Genomic DNA, 21,763 nt, shown 5'->3' on the forward strand with positions numbered 1-21,763 from the left:
TTTAATGTCCGTGTAAAATATCATCTTCTTCCTGGCGCCTGTCTGTTACTCTTCAATCCATTTTGATCATTAATGCACCACTGACAATCAAAGTTTATTCTCCCAACATGCACCCAACAGCGTAATCCACTGCACCACTGCAATGATAATAATTGGGTTGAAGAGAATTATTTGGAACGATTTTTTGACGATTCTTAAGATTGATTTGGGTTTTAAAAAAAATAAATGAGATCTTGCGCGCGTCTTCCAGATGGAAACTGTAGCTTTGAACTCATAACGGCGGCATTGTCACGTCCAACAGCAGAAACAGGAAACCCCTTGACTCAGAGACATGGCCCCAACCTGACCCCAACTTGACCCCAAACTCTCAGTTTATGATGGGAAATTCATGGCCAGCTGGCTGATAGGCTATAGTATCTGGAAATGCATCTAATGGAACTTGAGTTCTTTGATGACATTTACACAGCTGGAAAAACAGCCAATCGAATTGAATCCACTCTCAGTTAAAAAAACAAAACAAAAAAACGATTCACCCCCCAATTGAACTTGATTGAACTAATATCTTTTTGGGACAACCACAAATTCACACCAGAATATCCAGTCTTTCAAACATTTTAATACTTTACCTAGTGTGATGGTACAAAAGAAATTTGGATAAATAAGATTAGATTATTGTATATCTCATCGTAGATAAATAATCTAAAAGCCTTGAATGAACTGTGTTGAATACTTTCAAGGAAATAGCTTTAGTGATTTGAAGTTCCATGATTTAGCAAACACTTTATTGATAATCGTACACGTTACTGGCGGCTGATCTTTGCGTCATCCACAAACGTTGCGGGAAAAATACCAGTGTTTCCATTAAACCGTCCCTCCAACCAGTCCCGATTAACTGGGGAGAGGGGGAGAGAAAGCAATCACACGTTAGACGAATAATTGTCACCGAACAAACCTGACAGAGTTGAGGTAATCTGAGGGTCGGAATTCTGCGAGCGCGCTTGTCACCTCGAGACAGGAAAGTGATGGTGTCTCCCTCCCGGAAAGTGAGGTCCTCTGGATTGGCCGAGTCGTACGTGTGTAGCGCCACCAACTGGATCTCGTTTAGCTGCACTCCACTTGGCTTTGAAACGCAGTGAAAACACAGTCGGTATTGAAGTTTCTATGAAGTCATGTAGTCTCATTATTGGCAGACTTTAAGCATTCTAATGGGTCAAATCTAAATGAGTCCAATCCTGCCTTCTAACATGAAAGGACTTAACCACTTGTTCACTTTGAAAGTATTAACATTAACATGTGTACTTAAGTAAAAGTATAGATAGTTGGATTAAAAAAAAAATGCTCTGGTAAAAGTAAAAGTACTGATTCAACTCCTTTACTCAAATAAAAGTAAGAAAGTACAGAAATGTACTTAAATTTAAAAAGAGTAAAAGTTCTTTTTGGCCATTACTGAAACAATACACAAAAATAAAGACTGAATTAAAGCTGCAAGCAGCGTTTGCGGGACTGAGCCGAATAATAATCTGCACTGAACTAGCCAGAGTGACCCCCAAACCTGAGCTACTCTAAAATAGTCTCCCTCTAAAATATCCTCTACTTTCAGATGGATTAGCTAACTAGCTCCACTGCAAGCGGCAAACTACAAATCGCAAAAAACACTTTTTAAGTAACAAGCGGGTTTTTTCCGACATAAGTCGCAAAAAGTACAGATATTTGTGTACTGATGCAGGGAGTAAAAGTAAAGTAAAAAGTACTATACTTTTTACTCAGGTACTCACAATACAAATACTCAAGTAAAGTGCAGATAACGAGAAAAAAACAACAACAACTCAAGTACTGTAACAAAGTATTTGTACAACGAGTAAGACGAGACTCACCTCTTTAGTGTTGCACCACAGGGTGATTCTCCCGTCTGTGGCGCTGCTCCACACACTCTCCATATCCGTGTCGGCACTAAGCTCACTCTGGTCTGTTACCTCGGCAGTTAAACTACATCAAATCAAGAATAATTTAATTAGAGCGACATCATGAAAAAAAAAAATGTACTGAATTCTTAATTGAAATGTGCGCTCGCGCTACCTCAGGGTGACGGCGGACGGAGCGACTTTTATTTTTTCGCTGATTTTGTCAATCAGCGTCGCATATGAAGACCCTCCGGGTACCAAGAATGCGAAGTTGAACGTGTACCGCACTTTGACAACGTAATTGCCGTCGGCAGGCTTTTCACCGGGACATTATGGGAGGACAAAATGCGTAAGAACATGAGGAGAACAAAAAAAACAACAATGTCCATACAAATAATTTAGCTGTGGAATTGCTACCTTTAATTGAGGTTCTTCGCCCTTGCTGTCGCTTCGCGTCAGATCTAAATACGTGCAAAAAGAGTTTTGGTTACATTGATCAAGTTATAGCCTCCAAGACTTTCTCCAGTTACATTCGCTCCCCTCACAGCAGTATTAAAGGGCCCAAATGATGATAAATCCACTTTGCTGAGGTTTTCTGACAATATTTCTCCAAGATAACAGTCAAAACAGTTCTTTATACTTTTTCTCCCTCCCATTTTTTGGGAAGTGCATGCTAAAGCACGCTCGCCTGGAAATTATCTTTATATGACGCCTCTCCCAGGTGCCAAAAACCTCAACTCTGCTCCATGATCCCGCCTTGTTTTCGCCCACCTTCCGGCAATTTTAGCAGAAAGTCGGAAACCAACATTAAGCAGGAAGCTGTATCCGTAAATATGAAAATATATAAACACAAAAATGGCCATATAATTAGCTATGCATCGATACTGATTGTATCACATTATCAGGTATCGGTACCGATACCTTGGTTGAATCCCTTGACTCGTACTCGTAAAATACGTGCCGATACCACAACACCGATGCCATTTGTTATGTATCTACATGACAATTTTGTTAAATGTGTGTTTGTACTGCAGTAAAAGTTGTTCTAGAAAACATGCTGATAAATTTTCATCAGATAAGCTCATATTTGTGGAAAATAAAAAAAATTCAAAGCAATTCCATAATGTCTAATGGCATTATTAAGTCCTCAGTGTCAGTATCGGTGAGTACTGAAATGCAAGTATTTGTACTCTATTCGCACTATAAAAAAAGTGGTATTGGTGCATCTCTATTTATAATACAGCCCCCTCGCAGGGTGCCCATATACCTTGGTTCCTCTCAGGTCTGGCTGGTGGTTTTCGGCTTGGAGGATTAGATGTTCCCTACCCGTGGTTGTCACCATCCCCCCCAAAAAAGATAACATTCAAAAGATAGACAGAAAATATGACGTTTGTAATGAATGGGAAAAAATAAAATACAGTATAAAAATTCAGGCGTTAAAACATGATTACTTACAATATTTTGTTTGGAGCTTAAGGAGATCTCCAAACGTTCCAGGTAATTGTAAGGAACGAGTCCCCTCTGGAATGAAAGTTATTTGTGTGAGAGACTTGCGAGCCAGTGGAAAGGTGTAAGGCATCAGGGGTCAAGTGTCAGGGGTTTTGTGTCAGGTGTCTGGGGTCAGGTGTCAGGCGTCAGGGGTCAAGTGTCAGGGGTAAGGTGTCCAGTGTCAGGTGTCAAGCATCAGGGGTCAGGCATCAGGTGTCAGGTGGCAGTTGTCAGGCGCCAGGTGTCATGAGTCAGGCCTCAGGTGTCAGGGGTCCGCTGTCAGGTGTCTGGTGTCTGGGGTCAGGCGTCAGGGGTCAAGTGTCTGGTGTCAGGTGTCTGGGGTCCAGTGTCAGGCGTCAGGGGTCAGGGGTCAAGTGTCAGGGGTCTGAAGTCAGGCGTTAGGGGTCAAGTGTCAGGGGTCAGGGGTCCAGTGTCAGGTGTCAAGCATCAGGGGTCAGGCATCAGGTGTCAGGTGGCAGTTGTCAGGTGCCAGGTGTCATGAGTCAGGCCTCAGGGGTCATGCGTCAGGTGGCAGGTGGCAGTTGTCAAGTGTCAGGGCTCAGGTGTCAGGTGTCAGGGGTCAGGTGTCAGGGGTCCGCTGTCAGGTGTCTGGGGTCTGGTGTCAGGTGTCAGGTGTCAGGGGTCAGGTGTAAGGCATCAGGAGTGAGGTGACAGGCGTCAGGGGTCAGGTGTCAGGGGTCCGCTGTCAGGTGTCTAGGGTCTGGTGTCAGGTGTCAGGTGTCAGGGGTCAGGTGTAAGGCATCAGGAGTGAGGTGTCAGGCGTCAGGGGTCAGGTGGCAGTGTCACATGGCTGGTGTCATGCGCCAGGTGTCATGCGCCAGGTGTCATGCGTCAGGTGTCAGGCATCAGGGGTCACGGGTCAAGTGTCAGGGGTCAGGTGTCAGATATCTGGGGTCTGGTGTCAAGTGTCTGGGGTCTGGTGTCAGGTGTCTGGGGTCCAGTGTCAGGCGTCAGGGGTCAAGTGTCAGGCGTCAGGTGTCCAGTGTCAGGTGTCAGGATTCAGGGGTCATACTCACTCTCTCGTTGAAGACCACAGACGCCCAGTTGTCTTTGCCCTTCTGCAGCACAAAGACGATGTTGCCCGGCACGACGGCCAGCTCGCCGCTGGTCTCGGGGATGAATTCAAACAGCACCGTGTGCGGTTCGCCTTCCAGAGCCCTGCGAGCACGGGACACACACACACACACACACACACACAGAAAGAAAAAAAAGTCATTAGAACTTTAATTTCTACTTTTTGATTTGTCAAGTTTATTTCAAATTATGATTTTTTTCCCCCCCTTTTTCCTTATACATGTGAGAATGTCCACAGTTGCATAGTTGGTCCTCCCTTTGTGTTGCTTCTCCTTTTGTATAAAGTTAAAATAGGCATAATACATTCATGAGAGATTTAATTTGAGACTTAAACATTTTTTTTTTTTACCGTAGAACCTCAGGTTCCTTTGGATCTGTGGGACTGCTTTCAACCTGTCCAGTGTGAAAAGGATCAACATAGAACATCAGAATGGCAGTGATGGGAACAGTCGAAGCAGTACGATATCCTAATAATCAAGCAACATTTGCAATCCAATAATTAGAGACGTTTTTAAACAGATTGTCCTGGATTTCATGAGGAACATAGAGCACAGCTGGTGGTTCGTCCAAATTTCTTCTCAACAACAATGACCAGAGGGGGAAAAAAATGACTTTTTTTTTAAAAAAAAATGACTAATTCTTAAATAAAAAGTCATTTCAAAATCTTCTGCATGACGGTTCCATGTGTAGCGCACGACCTGTGGCTGTAGGGGTGCAAATCCAATGAACTCATCCTGAGGGACGACTGAAGCCAAAAGCTGAAGACGAAAGAAAAAGAAGAAAAAAAAAGGAGAGTGATTATTGTTTACCACGAGAGACTTGTGCGGTTTCTATATTCTAGTGGGACCTCATTGATCACAATGAAATCGCTACTTGACTGAGACCACAGAGCTGCTCTTCGTTACGGAAAATGAAACATAATAACTGAGTCATGACTGATTTAGCAGCATCTTCTGTCAGTATAATGTAGATAACTTGGAAATAGTCCAATTGTTCATAAGATGTAAATATCCTGATTTTTTTTCCTTTCTTACCCCAAACCGTTTTTTTTTTATTTTTAATTTCTTTACTTTTTTTTAATTCATATAATTTCTTTCTTTTTTTATTAATATCATTTTTCTTCACTTTTCACTATATTGACGGTGTAATTAAGTAAATGTCCCCAATGTGGAAAACAATACAGGCATTCTTCTATTCTATTCTATCTGTGAAAGAGATTAAAAAAAAAAGCAATCTGGAGGATTACCTTTGCTTTGCCCAAGTAGTCTTTCTTCTCCAGCTCCGCCACGTAGTTCTTATTTGGCTTAAACAGCGTTTTCGTGGGGAACTCCACGATCTTGAAGAGTTTCTGCCGCTGGGGAAACGCAAGCAAAGGGGCACGTTCACTCATCGCAACGGCCCTTCTGCTTCGAGTAACAGTGGAACCGGTGGTACAGTAGTCTGTGTGACACGCAGGTAGACGCTGTATAACCACAAGAAAAGGTTCGTACGGCCACTGACAAATGCGCAAAAATAGTTGGGGGGGGGTTTCGACACCTCGTTCACTTTCCTGTGTAAAAATGTGATTAAAAATGAAGTTCTGACCTGTTTGAGAGTCTGCCATTGCTTTAGTGCCACTTTAGAAAGATTTAGTGGTGTGTTTGCATCACTTCTTGCACTTGATTTTTTTTTTTTTTTTTTTTTTTTTTAAATGTGTGTTAATTATTGATTCATTTTTTTTCTTTATTTCAACAAATTTGTCTTGTGACTGTTGTCGGACGGTTATTCAAAGCCCAGCTGTAAATGGCAGTTATATATGTTGTGTTTGCTTACAATACATTTACATTTAGACAATGCATCACCAGACTTTCACTTGTACACGTGGCTGCAGCATACTTCATGCCTTCCTGGGCAGGATGGTGGTTCTTGGTTTAGTGTTGTTTTGAAGCGGACCACACCGCTAGGTCAAACTAACACGTCAACTGACCAGGGTGGACTCCAGCGCTCTGTCAATCAGGCCCAGTTTGGCATCCGTCCTGAGGTCCAGAGCCTTGACGAGGTTCTGCTGGGCCTTCTCCCAGTTCCCCAGCTCGGCCTCCACCAGAGCCGCGTTGTGAAGGACCTGCGGCGGATGACACCCCCCCGTCAACGCGGTTCTCTGACAGCGCCAAGACCACAGGCGGATAAAAATATCAGATTGAAACCAGAGTGTTGAAAAAAACGCTACAAAAGCCAATTGAGGAACAAGAATTGGGTTTCTATTGTTGGATGAAAGTTGATACATCTGCAGCAGGGTGAAGAGAAATTTGTCAAAATGTGTGTTCGAAAAGAGAATAATTTGTTTTTATACTGTGCAATAGTACGATACAGTGACATTAACAGAGTGAATAACAAACAACAACATTAATGTGTGTGTGACTGTGTTGTTGGGATTACTCCATAAAAGTAATCCGATTACCGATTACTTCTTTTAAAAGTAATCTAATTACGTCTTTAACTACTTTGTTTCATAAGTAATCAGTTACTAATTACTTTAGTTTAAAAAAAAGATAAAGTAACAGTTGAGAACGACTCGTTTCCTGCACGTAACGCACAAACAACATTCTTTCATTTCGACGAGATGAACTCAAAATAATGTTTGTATTTCCAAGCTGCCAAACGCAACCGCTGTTTTTTTCCTTTGCCGCCGCCGTGCTAGTTTTGGCAAGGTCGTCGCACATCGATGACGTTGCACGCACGGCCGCATCAGCAATCTGCGACATCGTTGTTCTGCGGTTGTTTTTCTAAATTTCAGACATTTTGTGGATAAGGGCGACACGGTGGCACAGTGGTTAGCGCTGCCGCCTCACAGCAAGAAGGTCGTGGGTTCGATTCCGGGGCCCGGACCTGGGACCTTTCTGTGTGGAGTTTGCGTGTTCTCCCCGTGTCTGCGTGGGTTCTCTCCGGGTTCTCCGACTTCCTCCCACACTCCAAAAACATGCATGTGAGGTCAATTGAACGCTCTAAATTGTCCGTAGGCGTGCATGTGAGTGTGAATTGTTGTTTGTTTCTAAGTGGCCCTGCGATGAACTGGCGACTTGTCCAGGGTGTCACCCTGCCTTCGCCCTAAGACAGCTGGGAGAGGCTCCAGCAGACCCCCGTGAACCTGAATAAGTGGGTATAGAAGATGGATGGATGGATTTTGTGGATAATGAGACATTTTTCGCTTGCTAAATATTTCAGAAAAGTAATGGAAAAGTTACTTGGCGAAGTAATTGTGATATAATTACCATTTATTGTGCCAGAGTAATCCTGTTACATTACTCTGTTCCTAAAAAAAAAAAAAAATTTGATTACAGTAGTGGATTACTTAGTAATAGATTACTCGCCAACACTGCCGCTCGACATGTCAGCTCTGCTGTGTGAGTAATGAATTATAAATATAGCAAAAACTTTTTCTTAAAATCTTCAAATACTATAAATTAAGACAGAAAAGAAAATGGTAAATAGAAATAAAATAAATAAATAAGAAGGTAGGTTATTAAAAATGGGGGTGGGGGGGGGGTTGGTGGTTGGTTACAGAAGAGCAGAAAAAAGAATGAAATATATATGTATACATCATGTTATGAAGTATGTATAGGAGTCCCACCAAGCCACGGGGGCCGCCAACCCCTTCCCACACCTCCAGCACAACACCTTGCCCTATGTTTGTCTGTGTATAGGATCTTTTCTGTAATGATTATCATTTATCTATCTATCTATCTACTTATCCAATCCTAGTCCTTTTTTAGAACTTTCAGATATTAGTCAAGAGGAACTTGTGAGTGCCGCAAGTTCCTAAAAGACATCGGCGCAGCAACAATTTCAGTAAGTCACTGCAGTTGCAACCTCAGAAAAAGTAAGAGCGGAAAGCACGCGCTCGGTGTAATATTTATCATGTCATTAAAAAAAAATAAATAAATAAGTTGAAGTTCCCCTTTGTGTTTCCTTGCGCAAGAAAATTGATTTATGAATAGAATAGAAGAGAACAGACTCTATTGTCGTCACACGGGATTTGCGTTTTGAGCTATTTTGCATCCTGTTCAAAAAGAAAATAAAGATCTCAATGAAATATAAAAGTCGTAGTCAGTTAAAAGCAATCTTAATATGACATTATTTCCTTTGTGTGTGTTGCAAGAGCCTCCAACAGCAATACAAATGTAGTATTTTTAATTAAAAGGTTTTTTTTGTTTGTTTGTTTTTTAGTTTTCAAATAGCATCGCTTACCTCACATGCATACAATTTGTATCGGAGACCGAGGGCTTTGTAGTCTATCAGCTGGTTGCCTCGCAGCGTCTTGAAGGCGTGCTGGAAATCCGCTAAACTCTCCTCAAACCTTCAAAAAAAAAAAAAATCAATAATCCACGTCAGCCCCCCCCCGCCCCCCTTTTTTTTGGACTGTAATAAATGACGCAAGGTGGGTTCGATTTCTTTTCAACATTGAAAGAGGCGAGGGATCTTTTCGTCCTTTTCGAGGTGACTCATCTCGTCTTGCCTTCGCATTTTGTAGAACGTGAGACCCCTCTGGAAGAAGGCGACAGCCAGGTGCTCGTCCTTGCAGATGCTGAAGTCGAAGGCCTGTGGAGCAAAAACGTAATCGTTGCCAGACAGGGAAAGTAAGACAAATGTTGGGGTCGACTTCTTCTTTCTCCTCGATGAGTTATATTTTCACTGAGCAGTAGTCTTGAACGTTAAAAAAAAAAAAAAAAAAAAAAAATGGCTTCATCAGCTACATCCAACCAAAATTGTTCCAACCTTTAATTGTACCTTTTATTTTCAAAATTTTCACCTTTCCTTCAAAATAAAAAAAAAAAAGAAAAGAAAAGGCCTCTCAGATGCCGTACCTTCTCAGCAGCATCGAGGTCTTGGCCGAGAAGATGCAGGGAGCCGATGTTGAACAAGATCTTGGAATTTGGCTCCTGGATTGAGAGGAAAATCCTCAGTGCCTCCGTGAAATCCTCTCCGTCGGCGCAAGTCGTGGCCTCGTCCCACTGGCGCAGGGTTTCCAGGAAAGACATGTTCGCACCGTTTGTTGGGTTGCACGCTGAGCTACACTGAGCCGAAATGAGGAAGCTCCTCTCATCTGCGCTGTTTGGATGTCAGGAGGTGTGACAACCGGTTTCACTTCTGAACTCATTTGGGTATGTAACAGGGAGGGTTTTCACCCAGTCTCTGCGTTGGTTGGTTTTGTTCCACAAATGTTCTCTCTTTCACATGACATGCAATCATATTGAACTTATTGTATATTTAGTCTGTTAAAAAAAAAAAGCATGCAAATAGAGAAACGAACGAACCAATGAATGAATGAATAATAATTTTGAAAATGAAGTGTGTTTTTAGTGCATGAAAAGACCCTCGTGCCCCAATTCCATAAACTAAAGTTTTTTGTTTTAAATATTGCATCCTTATTTTGTGCTTGTTGAATTATTTAAAGTAAAGAAAAATACGCTTCCGCTATTCCTTCAAAATAAATTAATTAGGTGCACGTGACATTGCTCAGACATAATGTATACATCTTTAGCAAAAAAACAACAACAACACAGCTTTCGGCTCACACATTCTTAATGTGGATTTTAAATGGTTTAATAAAGTTGTAGTATCACACCCTGGTGGTCTTTGTTCTTTAACTTATTTATTCGTTGCTGTTATCCCAATCATTTTTTAAAGTGTACCTAAAGAAAACAATGCTTTTATTTTTGAAATAATAACGTTACATGCTTCCGCCCGGTGTTCGGCTCGGTCTTGACCAGTTGCCCTGATGCAGCCGTCGCTAGCTAAACAAACATGGCTCTGTCAAATGATCAGGCAACGCATACTAATGATACGTAGTTGTATACGATAAATAATATGCACAGGGCCAAGTGTGAACCCGCTGGTGGAAAATGTAACGGCATCATCACTTTTTAACTTAGCCTAGCGTTTTGCCGTGGTCGTGTTTACACATTGCTAGCTTCTCTGTTGGCTAACGGAAGCTAGCAAGATGGACCTTGGAACTATGCTGTACAACAACTTAAAAGATGTTACATGGAGCACGACGTCTTTGTCGTTAGATCACCTCGTCAGCGCCTATAGGTTGCCTCAAATTGTCAAGCTGGATAATGGTTCGTAGCTTTGTGTGTTTCTGTCATGTTTTCCCCACCATGTATTTCTCACTCTAGAGCTAATGGAATGCTAGCTAGCTGCTAGAGCACAAACTGAAGCAGTTGTGAGTTTTGATTTTGTGTCGCTAAGCCTTTCTTTTTCAGTGCCGAGCAAAATCTTTTAAAAGTTAACACCAACAAGTTGGCATGATGCAGTACTCTTGCTTTGAAGAGGGCGGTGTTTGATTATTATTTTTCTTTACTTGTGGTCTTAACCGTGGTTGACAACTCTTGTAAAAATGTCCTTGTTTATTTTGTGTTGAGGTTATATGTTGGAGAATTATGACCGCCGTCGTGTCTTAAAAACGACGCACCAACATTTGGCTTTAAAAAAAAAAATAACGACATGGCTTTAAAAAAAAAAAAAAAAAAAATCCCCTGTCAGGTTGTTTCAGGCTCATCAAATCTCTGACTCCTAGATCTTCATATAAGCATTCGCACAATGTGTTTCCATAAGATGATGGTGGTTTTTCTTCACTGTAATAAATAGTTAAGACAAAATGTCTAAAATGTGACGTGTGATTCTTGTGTGTTTTCTAACCCTCGCAGGACAGCTGGTTGAAGGGCTCAGAGACAACGACTACCTCTTAGTTCACTCCTGCCGTCAGTGGACAACTATTACTGCCCACAGTCTGGAGGAGGGACACTACGTGATTGGGCCCAAGATAGAGATCCCAGTGCATTATGAAGGTCAGTCGAAAGGAATGAACGTCAAAAGACTCGGAATAACGCGAAGCTCTTGTCAAATTGGGGCCGCGCGCCACCGCGTTTCTCCGTCTTTGAATTGCTAGGTCTTTTTTCTCTCAATCTTCTTCACTTCCGTAGGCCAGTTCAAGCTACTGGATCAGGACAGAGATGTTAAGGAACCAGTGCAGTACTTCAACAGCGTGGAGGAGGTGGCCAAGGCGTTTCCTGAGCGGGTGTACGTGATGGAGGAAATCACGTTCAATGTCAAGGTAGGTTTCTCATCGAATGGAATTTGAAAAGAATTGAATTGGAAGCCTTTAACTGTCATTGAACTTTTTGGAGCAACGTAAATCAGTTCGGGAACACGTGTTGTTGCGCCCTCTGTTGGTCATTCCAGGTAGTTCATGAAAAACTTTGTCCACGTTAGACACAGACCTGTGCGTCAAAATTGCCCGATGGTTTACGTGTCGCCCCGGCCAACTTGCCCGCGATGCATGTTTATTTTGAATAATAAACAGAAACCCGTCCTCGAGGACTTATTATTTATTTATGTCGCGCGCGCACACATTTTGAATGCCTTCGGCAGGCGATCAATCGCGATTAACTCCCGGATTGGAGTGCGATTAATCGCCATTAAAAAAAAATGAATCGATGCCCGAAAAGTAGTCAGTAAAATGCAACAGTTTAAAGTGCAGAGCATCCAGTTATTAAGTTAAAAAGAAACTTATCGGTGTACTACCCCCTTTTTTAAAATTAACCACGATTCACATATATATGTGTATGTATATATATAAATACATGAATCGTGATAAATCCCAATTCTCGATTAATTGCGATTAATTGCGTCGTAGCCCTCTGAATTGGAATGGAATTGAATCGTCAGGTACCTAGCGATTCCCACCCCTACCCACAGCGTATTGTTTTTAGTGCTGCAACAGCTAACTGCATAAAATACATAAACATAAAATAAAAACATAAAAACATAAAATAATAATACGCTAAAAACAATAAGACGTCTTTGTGTCGCCTGCGCCCTCCCGCAGATGGCGTCGGGCGAGTGCAACGACGACACCGAGGTGTACAACATCACGCTGAGCACCGGCGACGAGCTGACGCTGATGGGCCAGGCGGAGATCCTGTACGCCAAGACCTCCCGGGAGAAGTCGCGGCTGCAGACCATCTTCAGGAAGATCGGCAAGCTCAACGCCATCAGCAAGATGGGCCGCGGCAAGATGCCGTGCCTCATCTGCATGAACCACCGCACCAACGAGAGCGTCAGCCTGCCCTTCCAGTGCCGCGGCCGCTTCAGCACCTGCAGCCCCGCCGAGCTGCAGATGCAGGACGGCGAGCACACCATCCGCGACATCGTGGAGAGGACGCGGCTGCCCGTCAACGTGGCCGTGCCGGGCAGCCCGCCGCGCAACCCGCACGACCTGCACCTGATCCGCGAGGGCCACCGCTACAAGCTGGTGGGCGTGCAGACGCGCACGGTGGTGGTGTGCTGCGCGCTGCGCGGCGCCGAGCTGGCGCCCGTGCACTTCCCCGTGCGCCTGGCCACCGCCCGCTGCCTGGTGCCCGAGGAGCTGCTGCAGGGCGGCGAGCGCTGGCTGGACACCACCGTGCGCCGCTGCTTCTCCTTCTGCCAGGAGCGCTTCGACATCGACGGCTACTCGCGGGCCGTGCGGGACGTGCGCGAGGGCGACGGCGGCGGCGGCCACGCCTCCAACGGCGGCCCCGCCCACCCGCCGGCGCCCAGCGCGCTCAGCCACGCCCGGGACGAGCTGGCCCGCTCCTTCCAGCGCCTCTCGGTCTGCGTCTACGGCAGCCAGCTGCACGGCAACAGCGAGGTGGACCTGCAGGGCTGCAGCCCCCCGCAGGTGGACTGGGCCCTGCTGCCCTCCGACGGCGGGCCGTCCCCCCCCCCGCAGCCCCACCACCACCACGACCCGGGGGACGCCCAGCACTTTTACACCGAGGAGCCGCAACCGTCGTCACCGCCGCCGCCACCGCCGCCGCCGTCGGCTCCTCAGAACAAATGGGACGTCCCCTACGAGGAGCTGTGGCTGGATGACCTCAGGGGTCAGAGGTCGCTGACCCCGTCGCTCCTCGCCGACGGCGACGGTTGCGGGCCGGCGGCGGCGGCGGCGGCCCCCCCGTACCCGGCGCCCTGCCCCGCCGGCCCGGCGAGCGACGCCGACGCCCCGCTGACTCCTCCGCCCGTCCCGCCCAAGTCGGAAGCCGTGAGTAGAGACGGGTCAAAAGATTCACAGCTTTTTTATTGGTCACATGACGACGACGATGATGATGATGTCACAGTGCAGCGTCGGCGGAGCAGAACCCGACGTGGTAGTGCGAGTTTAAGAAGGGGCAAGTTAAATAGAAGTTTTGCAAATCAAAGTGTTTTGGGTTTTTGAAGTGTTATGCAGTGCGACACGATGCAATATAATGAGTTGCAACCAATTCAATGCAAAGTATGGCAGATATACACCGTTGGATATGTAGTAATACCATGAAGGGTAATACTAATAAAATGAGTGAAATAATAAAATAATAATTGTAGCAGTAGTAATAATGATAATCATGCAGTAGTGCAGTATAATATAATAAACATAAGCAATATAATATTATATAATAATATATAATATTATAATATAGTTACAAGATAAGGTAAAATTGAATATAAAATTGTAATATAGAAAATGTGTTCTTTATATATGTGTGTAAAATGACAAAGTGCTTAAAAAAAAAAATATATATATATATATATATATATACATACATATATATATATAATATAAACGATAATAATAATAATAGCTAATATAATATATATATAACCTGATATAATATGATAGAGTCTAATATAGGAACTGTGTATGAACCTACCTGATTGTGGGTGTTGCGAAAGCCGACGTCGCCGTGTTGCAATCCGAGAGGTTTCGGCGTGGGCGGATGAGGCAACGGCGCCAGTTGCTGTCCTAACAGGAAGTTCAGTTAAAAAAAAGGGAGACGGTGACAGACGCCGTGATATGCATTTGCTTTTGTTGACCATAGAGATCGAGTGGTGGGTGGTAATGTTTCGAAGCCGTTGTTGTGTTTGCGTAAAAAGGCTGTTGGAGATAAAAATAGAATAGATTAGAATAGATTAGAATAGAATAGAATAGAATGATCTTTATTGATTCCCCCAGGGAGTAATTTGTGCTGTTACAGCAGCAATAAATACACAATACAGCATCAACGATAAATCTAACAATAAATAAGATCAAGATTAAAAACTGATGTGCAATTCAAAGTGCTAGCTAGGGCTTTGTGTACATTCCGTTAACGTTGTCTAGCGTTGTTGCGTTACCCCGGAAAGCCGCGGCCAAGGTTTCGGAAACCCTCGCACTGAAGTGAAGAAACGATCTTCACTTCATTGCACTGCGCGTTAATCCCAGGAGTCTACAAATGTAGCATGTTGCTCTTTCTTTGGAACTTGCATCTTCTTCTTCTTCTTCATCGGTTTATTTGAGGACGCCAGGCTTCCTTAGAAGTGTGTGTGTGTGTGTGTGTGTGTGTGTGTGTGTGTGTGTGTGTGTGTGTGTGTGTGTGTGTGTGTGTGTGTGTGTGTGTGTGTTAGGGGCGGGGCGATACGGGTGACCCACGGTTCGATACTGTGACGATATTTGGCCCACGACAATGATAACATCACGATACACGATGTCTTCGATATTCAATATATTGCAAGAATCTTTGCCGACGATATGCGACTGAAAAAGACAGAAATACCCATGAAAAGGAAAATGCCTGCGATCTTGCATTTATTCCAAAACTTCGTATGATATGCAAACTGCACAAGCAAACGTATTAAAGTGCATGAACCTTAACAGCTCTCATGTGAACAGGGACAGTGCTTTCTGGTAACGTAAAGTCAGTAGCAACTTGTTTATGGAAACTTGGGGACTTGGGATACGCAAACAGACGGGAAGATGAAAGAGAGGGGAAGTCGTTTCGCTGCCCCCGATTCTGAAAATCAATTAAAAAATAAATAAATAAATAAATAAATTGACTTTCGGCATCTGATCAAACGATACGATTCATAAAAAGTAGTTCATAATTTGGTGTGATTCGATCCAATTCGGTTCAGTGCGATTCAATACAAATGGACGTTTTAACCCCGAGTGCTTATTTTTTTACTTCACCGATCTTTACCGATCCGGGGCCCCAATCAACCGACGCACTCGGATCTCATACGTCCACAGACCGATAACCGATTCAAATCGGTTCATCTTTACACCGCTAACGTCCAGTGTTACACACCGGACCTTTTAAGAGAGCTGCGACTCGCTGCTTGCGTCGTGTGTCGTTGTTCCTCACTCGCTCCCCGTCTCCTCCCCCAGGTGAAGGAAGAGTGCCGCCTGATGAACGCCCCGCCCATTCCCCCTCGCAGCCTGAAGCAGGCGCCGCTGCCGCCGCCGTCTGCAGCGACCGCCGCCGCCGCCGCCGCCCTGTCCAAGCCCCGGCAGCAGGAGACTCGCTCGCCCAGTCCCACCCTCTCCTACTACTCCTCTGGTCTCCACAACATGTGAGCTTGCATTTCTTTGTGTCCGTGTCCTAATTACAGTATACGTAAAGGTCGGGGAAGGTCGGTGGAATTTGCTCTCTTGATGCACAAATTCAGGTCCCGAAGTAGGGAACCGGGGGGGGGGGGGTCCATAAACCCCACCACTGTAGCGTTGCATATATTGCCGATAGCTCGTGTGCTACGTCTGTTTCTCTCACTTTGAAAAACTTCCACACCTCCGACATGTCTGTTTGTGTCGCCCGTGGATGTTGCTGTCGTGAAGATTCAAAGAAACTTTATTGTCCGTCACATGGCGACAGCAGTCAAAACAGGAAGAGGCGCGAAGACGAAAACAATTTTTTTTTTTTTGAATCATGAATCATTCATTAGCTCTCGGATACAAACAAATAAACACGTCGATGCTGTGGAACTACTTTGGAGTAAATGAGACAGATTGAAAAAGTTTCAACACGGCCATGACGTCATTGATCGGATCGGAGATTTATGACATGACGCCCGATCACGAACATTTCAAAAAATGCCAAATATCGGCCGATCCGATATAGCCGATATGATCAGTGTAAAGCCTAATATATATATATATATATATATATATATATATAAATATATATATGTGTGTGTGTATATATGTATATATGTGTGTATATATGTGTATATATGTATATGTGTATATATGTATATGTGTATATATATATATGTGTGTGTCTATATATATATGTATATATATATATATATATATATATATATATATATATATATATATATATATATAATATATATATATATATATATATACGTACATATGTATATATATATATATATATATATATATACATATATATACATATATAATATCGTGTTCCCACAATATTCCTTTGCAGCGTGACACAACTTACAGTTTTGTCCAGTTTGTTTTTCCCCTCAACCTCGCAAAACCCAAAATGCCGCCACACGCCGGCTTTAAATCCCGACTGAACCAGTCTAATTTGCGTCTTGAGCATTAACAGGTCCAGTGTGTATTGCAGCCAAGTGGTTATATTTGAGATTGCAGCGTCTTTCACTCCCTCCCTCCCTCTCCCAAAATTGCCAGTGAACTGGAGCAGCCCGCAAGCACAAACCTGGATACCTTGTCCACCTTCTTCTTCTGTGGTTTATTTGAGGACACCAGTGTTCACCCTAAATAAGCGCTGAATTTCTGTAGTTTACCGCAATTAATCGCCTTTTAATTTGTATGTTTGAAATTCTGTTACTTTTCATTTTTACCATCGATATTTATGTAAAGGAATTCTTCCTTTGAGTTTCTTAATTGGGAACCAAATGAACACAAAGAAAGGACACATGCTAGCTAACAGTAGCAGGGTGCAGCTTTGAAACATTAGCGCTATGACTGAACGGACAAGTCCCTGTGATTAAAATGCGATTAAAGTAAAATGAGCGTCCCGTGGTGTTTAATGCGTTCCAGCTGACTACCCGAGTGGAAAGTAAATAACTTGGAGATCCGACCTTTCTCTCCCCTTGTGCAGCGGGCCGTGCGAGGAGCAGGAGGCAGCCGAGCCCCCGGATCAGCTCTGCTACCCCTGCAACTGGGCCAAGAGCGGCGGCTGTGGCGGCGAGCCACCCAGCTCTGGCGGCGAGCTACCCGGCAGCGACGGCGAGCTGCTGACGGACGGCGGCGCCCCCTCCAGGTTGTCGTGGCCCAACGACCTCGGCGGCGGCGCCGACGAGCCGCTGTCGCCCCCCGCTGGCGGCCGCAGCTACTACAGCTACCCCCGCGCCACCCGCTCCCCGGGCGCCGCCAAGGAGGCCCGCGGCACCGCCGCCTCGTCCAGCCTGCTGGACCTGGACGGCGGGGACGACGACGGCGTCGGCGGTGCGGGGCGTCGGCGCCACCTGGCAACAAAGTGGTGCAGCTGCAGCGCCGCGATGCAGCGGGACACGCCCCTCCAGCACTGCCACGCCCAGCAGAGCCTGTCCTGCCCCGTGCTGCCGCCCCGGACGCCCAGGACGCCCGGCGCTCCCTCGGACTCCTCCCCCTCCCCGCCGTCCACCACCGCCGCCGCCGCCACCGCCAGCGCCCCCCGGTGGCGGCCCCCGGCCAGCCTGGCGGGCCTCTCCATCGAGGGGGTGTGGCGCTCGCTGCGCTTCATCGGGCTGCCCGACGACGTGGCCCAGCGCTTTGTGGCGGAGAAGATCGACGGCAGCCTGCTGCTGCAGCTCAGCGAGGAGATCCTGGCCGAGGACTTCCGCCTCAGCAAGCTGCAGGTGAAGAAGCTGATGCAGTTCATCGGCGGCTGGAGGCCCAAGATCTGAAAGTGACGCTGAGAAAATAAACGCCTTCAGTATATGAACTATGCACAGCGGACCCCGTTTTTTTTTGTTTTTGTTTTTTTTTTTTTTGTACGACGCGAGTTTTCTGCCCTTGTTACTGCGGCGGGTGTTTTCCACGCCCTCTCGTAATCATTTTGGCACTTTGACGATGAAGAAACACTCGTGTCTTGGACCCCCGCGGTCACCTGATGTCGTCGCACCAATCAGAGTGGAGACGCTTTTAAAGGGAGGATTGAATCGGCGCGCGGCGTAAAATCGCGAGTGAAATTGATTTGGCTTAAGTACCGTGTGTGTGTGTGTGTGTGTGTGTGGCGGGCGGGAGGGAGGAGTATAGACGATGTTCCATTGGAGCTGTTGACCCCAAAGACCCCAGTATTATATATACATATATAATACTGTTGTTGTCCAGTGTGTAATATTTGGAGATTTTGAAGAAGACGCGGCAACATGGAGTGGTTCAGATTGCAGAGCTCTGTCACGCTTTCTCTCTCCCTCTCCCGAGCTTGCCAGTGAACTACAGTGGCCCTGTGCCACAAACTTGGCAACCTTCTGCTTCTTCTTCTTCTTCTTCTTCTTCTTCTTCTTCGTTGGTTTATTTGAGGACGCCAGTGCACACCCAGGCAACTGGATTGTCCACACCAGGCTTCCTTAGAAATACGGTGGTGCAAGATGGCAGCTAACTGGGAGCAAGACCCTTATTGATCCGTGGGTGTTCTGACGTACAAATAAGAACCATTCTAAGGGTTCTACTGCGATTATACAGTTTTTTTTTATGTATTTGTGGGCAGTATGTTAAGCTTTTACCGACCTTGAAATCGTCAATCGAGTCAAATATTACACACTGGACCGCTAAAAGAAGCCAAAATTCCCCTGATTGGACCTTTGGAAAAACAAACGTCGCTTGCGCAGGATGCGGAGGATGCACGTTCATTGGGTCTCGTGAATCCATCTCTTTGGAAAAGTTGCACCCCCCCCCGCCGCCTCCAACTCCCCCATACATGCAAGGTCAGCAAAAGTCATTTGACTTTACATTGTGCTCCACTGGAAAACAATACAGCAGGAAACGCTAAAAGAGGGACATACTCCGGACTTCATTCATGGGTTGACAGGAAAAGTTCAGATCTAAATGTAAATCAAAAGTTTGCATTCAAAACTTAGTCTGGACAATGAATCATTTAAGGCCTATTTTACCATCAATCTCATACTTGGTGTGCTCCGTGGACGGAATTCTTCACAGTCGATTGATCGAAACAAATACCTCAGCTTTCTTTCTTTCCACGATATTGCAGGTTTTCTATTATGCAGATTTCATTTTACCGCAATTACCACGGTTGGAAGGTTCCGACAAAGCTTCAGTTTCGGCCTTTAAACCAACCAAGGGCTTCTTCTTCTTCTTCTTCTGTTGTTTTCTCAAAGTCTCAGCTTCTGTCTCCAATCGTTTGGAACTGGCGAGGACACTTTTACTGGAGCCCCAGGATTAAAAAAAAAAAAAAAAAAAAAAAAAGACGTAACGCGGGTGTTAAAATTTGACCTTTGACATCACGTTTATGACGACTGATGCGTTATTCTTTTCTTTTTTTCTTTACCAACCCCTTCATTTCTCGTCACGTCAGTGAATCCATACCGTTATGACGAGCCCAAAAGCAAATGTTTGTCGTCGTCTTAAAATGCAACACTACACTTCAACACCTCATTTCCTGATGCAAAGGCTCCCCCCCCCCCCCCCCCCCATATGAGATGGGTTTTAAAGTAGATATAAGCTCTATTTTTTACTTGTCGAGCCAAATATTTCTCTCAAGGTTCCTCGTAGTTGAATTTGTTGTTGTAGTTGATGCTTGGTTGATAACACTACGAACCTCGAGAGGACGGTAAAAAAAAAAATCTACATTATGCATCACGCACTTTGGTTGATTCCCAGCCTTACTCGATGCAGTGAGGGGTCATTAAATGTAAAACCCGGAGGAGATTGTTCTGTGTAGCGAGTGGACGGGTGCGCTACACTCAAAGCTAAAAAATGGTACGAACCGCTTGGATGCGTCGCGACTTTTCTTTCCTTGCGCCTTAACCCCACTGACCTTAAATGGAAAAAAAAGACTGTGTTCTACTGTCCCCTTCTGAATTTTCATATTCTTCTGGAATGTGTTTGGGAGGTTAAACCTGAAGCTTGTGTATGTTTTTTTTCTGGCATCAATCTCTCTCTTTCTTATGGAAGCCCGTTGCTGCCACGTTAAGAGTAAGAAAAAGAAAAAAAAAACAGGGCTCAGGATCACGTTATAACTTGGAAATTATCACAAAATGACATGCTAGCTTCACGTTATTTCAAGACACTTTGTTCACGTTACAATGTTACGTTCGCGCTGTAACGTGAAACTATCCCATTATTTCAAGATTATTTTCATGTTATAACGTGAAACTATCACGTTATTTGGTGAACTATAACATTATTTCGTGACAATTTTCACGTTTTAACGTGAATTTATCGTGTTATTTCGTGAATTTATTTATTTCGAAATAATTTTTACGTTCTAACGTGAAACTGTAACGTTCTTTCGTGAAGCTATCACGTTATTTCCTGATAATTTTCACGTTATAATGTAAAACTATGGCGTTATTTTGAGATCATTTTCAAACCTATCATTTCATGAAAATGTTCAAGTTTTATAGCGTGACACTGAGCCCTGATTTTATTTTATTTTTCTAGTATGGCAGCAATGCACTTCCGTACTTTCTCACTTTGTACTCGCCTTGTTTTTTATTTATGCAGCTACTTTAATCCGTTTAACCGAAAATCCTAAATATGCAGGCTGATTTTTTTGTCGGGCTCTTTTGTTTCGGGTGAATTATGAAGGCGCCTCAGCAACAACGGCTAACAGTTCCTTCCTTCTTTATCCCCCATTGCAATGTTACATATTTAAGGTTATATATTTTTTTTTTTATGTGAATACAAATTGCATTTTTTTTTTCTTAAAGAAGTTAATTACTAATATTTTTTACTGTTGGGGATACGGCAAACGTTCAGAATATTTTTTTTTATTTTTTATCCTGTACAACTTGGGTTCATTAACGCATGCATTTTCTTTTCTTTTTGCCCATCAGAGAGCAGCAGGAGCTGCTCAATATCAGCAACTAAGACCAAAAAAAAACCGAGGGGATATCTTTGCAGATTTTTCTTGTAACTCATCAGCGCTCGCTTTAAAGCGGGATGCTGAGTTTAAAGTGCCGTGTGTCCTATGCAACAGTGGGAAGAACAATTAAGAAGAAACAGAGTATTAACATGTATTGATATTGCCTCAATTAAAAAAAAGAAGAAGATCATGCCAATGGAAGGTGAAGCCAAGTCAGTATTCAACACCCCCCCCCCGACCCCCATTAGGAAATTTGACATTGAAAATATTGCGCTAAAGCACAAGTTAATCTTCATGGCAGATCATTGGGTCACGAAGGGCCATGAAACATTTGTTTCAGCAAGACTAAAATGTTGTGTCATGGTGGGCAGTTATTTTTTTTTCACCCAACTCTTATGTCCTTGTTTTGAATTGTATAATCTATTAAAAAAAGAAAAA

At 44.3% G+C, this 21,763-nt stretch overlaps 2 protein-coding genes and 1 long non-coding RNA gene across 3 annotated transcripts; 2 read left to right on the forward strand and 1 right to left on the reverse strand.

Annotated features, from left to right (window-relative positions):
- Nucleotides 1-596: 596 nt before the first annotated feature.
- Nucleotides 597-9,561, reverse strand: ncf2 (neutrophil cytosolic factor 2). Its single transcript, XM_076043064.1, has 15 exons — nt 9,326-9,561; nt 8,977-9,059; nt 8,709-8,817; nt 6,451-6,585; nt 5,731-5,838; nt 5,183-5,242; nt 4,834-4,877; nt 4,427-4,568; nt 3,357-3,422; nt 3,169-3,223; nt 2,319-2,362; nt 2,077-2,216; nt 1,875-1,986; nt 1,006-1,120; nt 597-892 (listed from the first exon to the last, which is right to left on the reverse strand). Exons 1-15 carry the CDS (start codon nt 9,497-9,499, stop codon nt 801-803), a joined length of 1,479 nt encoding a protein of 492 aa, XP_075899179.1. The 5' UTR covers nt 9,500-9,561; the 3' UTR covers nt 597-800.
- On the forward strand, nt 3,752-4,433 carry LOC142899474 (uncharacterized). Its single transcript, XR_012928774.1, has 3 exons — nt 3,752-3,882; nt 4,218-4,275; nt 4,337-4,433. It is a non-coding gene; the product is annotated as an uncharacterized LOC142899474 (long non-coding RNA).
- A 644-nt stretch (nt 9,562-10,205) lies between the features above and the next one.
- garem (GRB2 associated, regulator of MAPK1) lies at nt 10,206-18,435 on the forward strand. Its single transcript, XM_076043119.1, has 6 exons — nt 10,206-10,582; nt 11,171-11,311; nt 11,447-11,577; nt 12,352-13,548; nt 15,688-15,872; nt 17,396-18,435. Exons 1-6 carry the CDS (start codon nt 10,462-10,464, stop codon nt 18,180-18,182), a joined length of 2,562 nt encoding a protein of 853 aa, XP_075899234.1. The 5' UTR covers nt 10,206-10,461; the 3' UTR covers nt 18,183-18,435.
- Nucleotides 18,436-21,763: the final 3,328 nt, after the last annotated feature.

The sequence above is a fragment of the Nelusetta ayraudi genome, unplaced genomic scaffold, assembly GCF_046127955.1.
Source record: "Nelusetta ayraudi isolate G7.1 ecotype Tasmania unplaced genomic scaffold, CSIRO-AGI_Nayr_v1 ptg000073l, whole genome shotgun sequence".
Taxonomy (NCBI): Eukaryota; Metazoa; Chordata; class Actinopteri; order Tetraodontiformes; family Monacanthidae; genus Nelusetta; species Nelusetta ayraudi.

Excerpts from the sequence above, each read along its gene's own strand:
- ncf2 (XM_076043064.1), bottom strand. The coding sequence starts at position 9,499 with ATGTCTTTCCTGGAAACCCTGCGCCAGTGGGACGAGGCCACGACTTGC. Across the intron at positions 4,878-5,182 it reads TTGCACCCCTACAGCCACAG|GTTGAAAGCAGTCCCACAGA; the intron begins GTCGTGCGCTAC and ends CACACTGGACAG. Across the intron at positions 2,363-3,168 it reads CAGACCTGAGAGGAACCAAG|ATCTGACGCGAAGCGACAGC; the intron begins GTATATGGGCAC and ends GCACGTATTTAG.
- garem (XM_076043119.1), top strand. The coding sequence starts at position 10,462 with ATGGACCTTGGAACTATGCTGTACAACAACTTAAAAGATGTTACATGG. Across the intron at positions 13,549-15,687 it reads TCCCGCCCAAGTCGGAAGCC|GTGAAGGAAGAGTGCCGCCT; the intron begins GTGAGTAGAGAC and ends CTCCTCCCCCAG. Across the intron at positions 15,873-17,395 it reads TCCTCTGGTCTCCACAACAT|CGGGCCGTGCGAGGAGCAGG; the intron begins GTGAGCTTGCAT and ends CCCCTTGTGCAG.